Source organism: Phytophthora parasitica (genome assembly GCF_000247585.1).
Source record: "Phytophthora parasitica INRA-310 unplaced genomic scaffold supercont2.463, whole genome shotgun sequence".
Taxonomy (NCBI): Eukaryota; Oomycota; class Peronosporomycetes; order Peronosporales; family Peronosporaceae; genus Phytophthora; species Phytophthora nicotianae.
The window spans coordinates 1-5,226 of record NW_008649449.1 but is presented as its reverse complement, the minus strand read 5'-3'; the positions used below and the strand labels follow the sequence as shown (position 1 = coordinate 5,226).

General features: G+C 45.3%; 2 protein-coding genes across 2 annotated transcripts; one reads left to right on the top strand and one right to left on the bottom strand.

Annotated features, from left to right (window-relative positions):
- Nucleotides 1-562: 562 nt before the first annotated feature.
- PPTG_24974 (hypothetical protein) lies at nt 563-706 on the top strand (the record flags this gene model as incomplete). The annotated part of the gene is made up of 1 exon (XM_008919060.1): nt 563-706. One exon carries the CDS (start codon nt 563-565, stop codon nt 704-706), a length of 144 nt encoding a protein of 47 aa, XP_008917308.1.
- Nucleotides 707-4,275: 3,569 nt separating this feature from the next.
- On the bottom strand, nt 4,276-4,658 carry PPTG_24973 (hypothetical protein; the record flags this gene model as incomplete). The annotated part of the gene is made up of 1 exon (XM_008919059.1): nt 4,276-4,658. A coding segment is annotated over one exon (321 nt), but the record flags the coding sequence as incomplete, so codon positions are not given.
- Nucleotides 4,659-5,226: the final 568 nt, after the last annotated feature.

Genomic DNA, 5,226 nt, shown 5'->3' with positions numbered 1-5,226 from the left:
TTGCCAACCCGGGACCCTGTACAAACAAAATAGCAGGAATCAAGTCGTTAGAAATAAAAACACTCCACTATGCGAGCCACGGATGTCCACGTGTCAATTCGATCAGGCACGTTCGTCAACCACACTGGCACGATCTAAGATCATGCATCATAGAGGGAATGTGTAAACTATCGGTCATCGCGACTTGCCCGGAAAGTATCCCGTTGTCGGTTAGGCGGACATTCACAGATATGCGTGCTTGTACTAAAGTCATATTTTTAGTACAAAGTCTCGATTGACTATGTTAATATGCTGCTATGATATCCTCACAAGTCCTTCACATAAGCACAGCCGAATTTCTTTGGTGGCGATGAAGCTTAATACGAAGGAACATTCCCTCATTCTGCAATTTTCTCGAAAGACTCACCTTGACTTTTCGTCTTATCCACCATACCCAAATGCACGGACCCCAACAACGTCTTGACATTCTAGGATGACAATGAATTACGTTCTTGCGTTCGGGTGTCAAGTGGATACCTCGAATACACTCGATAGATGATATGCTAAGTTGGCACAAGCACGTATGGAGGAAGGTTTTCGACCCATGGACAGCGTGCGTGGCTTCCACCTCCGCGTCCTGGTGACCCAAATTCTGGCGCACATCAACAACCCCACAAGAGATCGTGCTGGAATACGATCTGAGATAAGTGCAAGAAGTGGGGAGTGATACCGGAGAGGCACCACGTGTGCACGTTGTGGAGAATATGGTCGCTCTCTCAACTAGAGATGTATGGATCCCTGCATGACATGCAATAAGATCCGTCGTGGAAGGCCCTGCAAAGAAGTGACGATCTACGAAATCCATAAGGACAGTGGGGTAAACTTAACAAATTGACGAGGCACGTTCTGTTTTAACCACCAGGATGGTAATGAAATTTCTGGAGAGCAATCAAATCAATGTGTGAGTTCGATCATGGGAACCGCGAATGATCTGGGCAAGAGAAGACCCCGGAATGTGCGTCCTAGTGAATGCTTACGTGATCTAAGCGGAAAGACCCAAGGCAATCCAACGCACGACAGCTTTGTCTTGTGATTTTTTTCTGAATCCAGATGAACATGAGGTAATCGGGTCGGTTCATGCCGAATCCTGGAGATTGGTACCGATGGTAGAAAGATCGTGGCTCGGAGCCAAGGAAGGGTAGTGTTGTTATGGCGCACGGTGCTGTAAACGGTCATCAGGCGAGATATTTGTTATATCGGAGCTTCAGAGCAGGTTATGAGTCTAGACTTAGTGCGTAAGATCGGGCTCTAGTTGAAGTCACATTGGAAGATGACGGTGTCCGGAAAGGGAGACTTACCGGCTTATATGTCAGCGAGCGCATATGTGAAGATCCAAGACTTCATAACAAGGACCACAACCTCAACAAATGTAGCAGTGGCGCTCCGCTACATGTATTGTGGTTTCGTCTATTTTGGCAAAGGGATGGTCCAACATATTGGGCCGATTAGCAGATCACCTCCGATATAAATTTAGGGTTACGGTAAGGCAACTATCTCGGACCGGATATGCCACGGATCACTCAGAATTGTGAAGGGTGTGCCAAAATTGCCGCTTTGGATGGCAAAAGTAAACTTCTCGAAATCATTCGCTAGGACACCGCCTATTAACGTTTATGTCTAATCTAGCTACCACACGCGATCATAGTATTGTTTTTACATGACAACTGTGCCTACATTTAATGGGAATATACTCTCAACTAGATCGTCTTCGACTTAGCTGGGAATACACCTCTTTATACGTAACGAAAGATATTAGAAATAGATATGAGAGATTCAGTCACGTGTGTCATTGAATGTACGTAGTTAGTACAACGTAAGTATCTGTTAGTAGATACTTACGTTGTACTAACTACGTACACCCTTATTCTGCAGACTCCACCAAGATACTAGCGAGCCAATGGACAACAACATGTTCTGGTTCTATAGGATACAAGCTTTATAAAACGAGAAAAAAACTGCTCCAATTACAGTACAAAAAGTTGTGGGATGCAGCACGGTCCCAAATTAAACAATCACCCCGGGTGGTAATAGAACGAATCGGATTACAGGAAGCATTATAGGCCCATTGATTGGGTATAAAATGAAAATTCCCAGATATATTTTCAATCCGTACATAAAATCTTTACTGCTGTACATTTTAGAAAGCGCTCGTAGCTTGTTCACGGGCCGAATCAGCCGCAAATGAAGCGGCAAAAAAGCTCAAATTCTGTGGTTCTAGCGATGTTGGTTTCTAGATAAAAAAATTGTAATCTCAACTTGCCTATTCCAACTATTTTGCTAGTGCGGTGATCCTGCGGCGAGTGCGAGTAGACCATGCTTTGGGGTAGCGTTGCATTGATCTTTGAGCGTTAATGCTTGCTTCGCAGACTTCAACAGCACGCGATGCGATAGAATCTGTAAGGGTAAAACTGGGTAAAACTGGGTAAAACTGACAGAAAAAATGCAATGATGAAGGATTCCACAAAGCTTCTATCTGCTAGCTTTTCTCTAGGTGCTTCCTCTAGGAGATATAATAATCTGTGTTTAGGATGCGTTCCGGGCTAGCTTATACTGTTTTATTTCGGTGACCAATTGTATGACCGAACCTTTAGAAGTGACCGAGTAGTCACTCTTCTCGTTTGGCTCACGAAATGCCCTCGCTAGGTGCACGACAGATGTTAATTCCTCGAGAGTTCAACCAGCTGAGACTTAACAGTTGAGACTTCGGCACGTACACAAAGAGAAAATGCGTGGCTAGCAATCCTGCGAGAGTTCGCGACCAAAGATCGATAGTCCTTAACTATCACATACGGACAGCACGACGCCAAAATATGTTTTAAACATGCTACTTTTGCCCACCTTTCACCTTACATTTTGAGTCAGCTGTACGTTGAACGAGATAGCATCGAGCGAGTTACGCAGCACCGGGGTATTAATCCGTTGAGGGCTGTCCATACGTATTAAAGGTATCCCATTTGACGTGGGATGGAAGGAATTTAGTGCTCTGCGGACCCGACCATACTTATAAAATAAGGGTGTTCATGACCTCTGTCCATGCTGAATGGAAAATTAAGACCTATCACTATCTATACAACCCTTGATAGATGCCAGAAAACGTGATGAGATGAAGAAAAGATTCATTGAAGTTGAGAATTCTGTTAGCGTTTTACGGAATTGCTGGTGATCTGTCCAAGTCGACACAGCATGGAACTATTGTATTCTTTACAAAAATCAAGTAAGACGCTCTAAATGGCTACATCGAACCCAACAGCACTAGCTAGTAGCACCAAACGTTGAGTGTCTCTGCCGTGCAAATTGACTTGAATCGTCTTTGAAGTCTCCTCTAGCTCAACCACTTCATTGGTGTTGGTCGACGGGCTTGTCTTGAACAGTTTCGTTGGACGAAGCGACTTCTTTAGCGCTTTAACTGCCTTAAGAGCTTTCTTTTCAGCTGCATGTCGATCTCATACGGCCTTCTTCTCCAGCTGTTGGATCTTTTCTTTACTGCAGCTTCTTCTTGCGGCTCGTTTTCTTGAAGCAGCTCGCTCTCGCGCGGCTTTCTTTTCTATTTGTTGGATCTTCTTCAAAGTGACTGCTTTTTCTCTCAGCTTCTTTTGGATCTCTCTTTCTTTTGCATTTTTCACCTTTTCAGCAGCTTTCTCTCTTCGGGATTCCTCTGCTTCAAGAACCGATGTACTCATCTCGTCCCGTGTCATGAGAACATCGCCTTCAACAGAGGTTGGCTGGCGTTTCGCTTTTGGTTCGGAAATCTGAGAAAGCGGAATAAGTTGTAGTAGCTGGTGAAACCTAAAAAAAGCTGCGTCGAGAGATTCGGGTGAGATGCCTTGACGTTTGAGGTATCGCTCTTGGCGCTCTGTAGGAACTGGGGTTTGAACTAGAACGAAGAGTTTAATCTTTTGAGCCTTCGCGTATTTAAGTAGCACACCACTGATGTGTGCGGAATGACATCCAAAATTAATAAAACCGGTCTCAGTACATTCTTCTTTGTCATCTCCTTGTCGAAAACTTCAACCAGTGCAAGAACAAGAACCCGTTGATATTCGAAGACTAGGACATGGGGCAGACAGCGCCATCAACTACTCCATCCATCCATTCTAGTTGCCTGTTAATGCCAGGGAATATGAACATCGGAGGAATGTGGTCGCCTGCAGCGGGCACACACGCCATGACTGACATGTTCTCGCGATCATTGAACCGCGCAAAGTTAGCTCGCCTGCTCTTGGAGCAGACCAGACGGGTTGGAGTTCTGCCTTGAGGGTAAAACCCCGTTTCATCACAGTTCCAAACTTGAGCAGCACTTAGGCCTTCCATAGCCTCCTGCAAGTGGTACGAATGAATGCGCTCCTTTGCGAAGCGCTTTTGGTGGCCAGGATTTGGGCCTTTTTGAGAGTCAGCCGGTAGATGTGACGATCAGCAAAGCACGTAGGCCATCTAGAAGACGGAAAGAATTTGGACATGGCCTTTCCTGCCTTTGCGGCAATCTGGCGTGCAAGAATGCGCAGCTCACCGTCCGTCATGCACACACCTACCTTCAAACGGTACAGAATCACTTGGACAATACCCTCTTCTTCGTCCTTTGACAGGACTGTCTTGTGAACTGCCCAGCATTGACGCCCTTTTTGAACCGCCGATGTAAACTTGTTTTGGACATACCAAACGACAAGGCTGCTCGTCCGAGGGGAACACCCTCTTTCTTCGCCGAGCGCATATCCCCGGCAAAGCGTGCAGGTCGACTCTCCCGATGCTTTACTTCATTTTGCTTGGTCACCATGAGGCTTGGATTGTGATTGGTGAGGTCGATTTTTAAAATGGCAGTGTGCATTTAGGTTTTAATAGTTTTGGCCGGGGTAAATAGGAAAGAAAAGCTCCTTGTTTCCACTTCCACAACAGCGCAACTGTATATGTTGCCGACATGTTGCTAAAGCAACATCTATGTCCAAAGCCCACATCTAACAATAACACTTGGATCGTTTCACATTGTGTTCAATTTCACATAGTGTCAGCTATTCCCAGTATGATTGTGTTCGGAAAGGAGGCTTACCAGCTTTCATCTAGTGCCCATGTTAAGATCCGAGGCTTGATAACAAGGTCCATGTTGTTATCTTGAGCGTAGTTACAGTAGGTGGTGTAGTTAACCGTCAGACGGAGCGACTAATTCAAAAGTGAATACCGTCCTCAGCTCTTCAT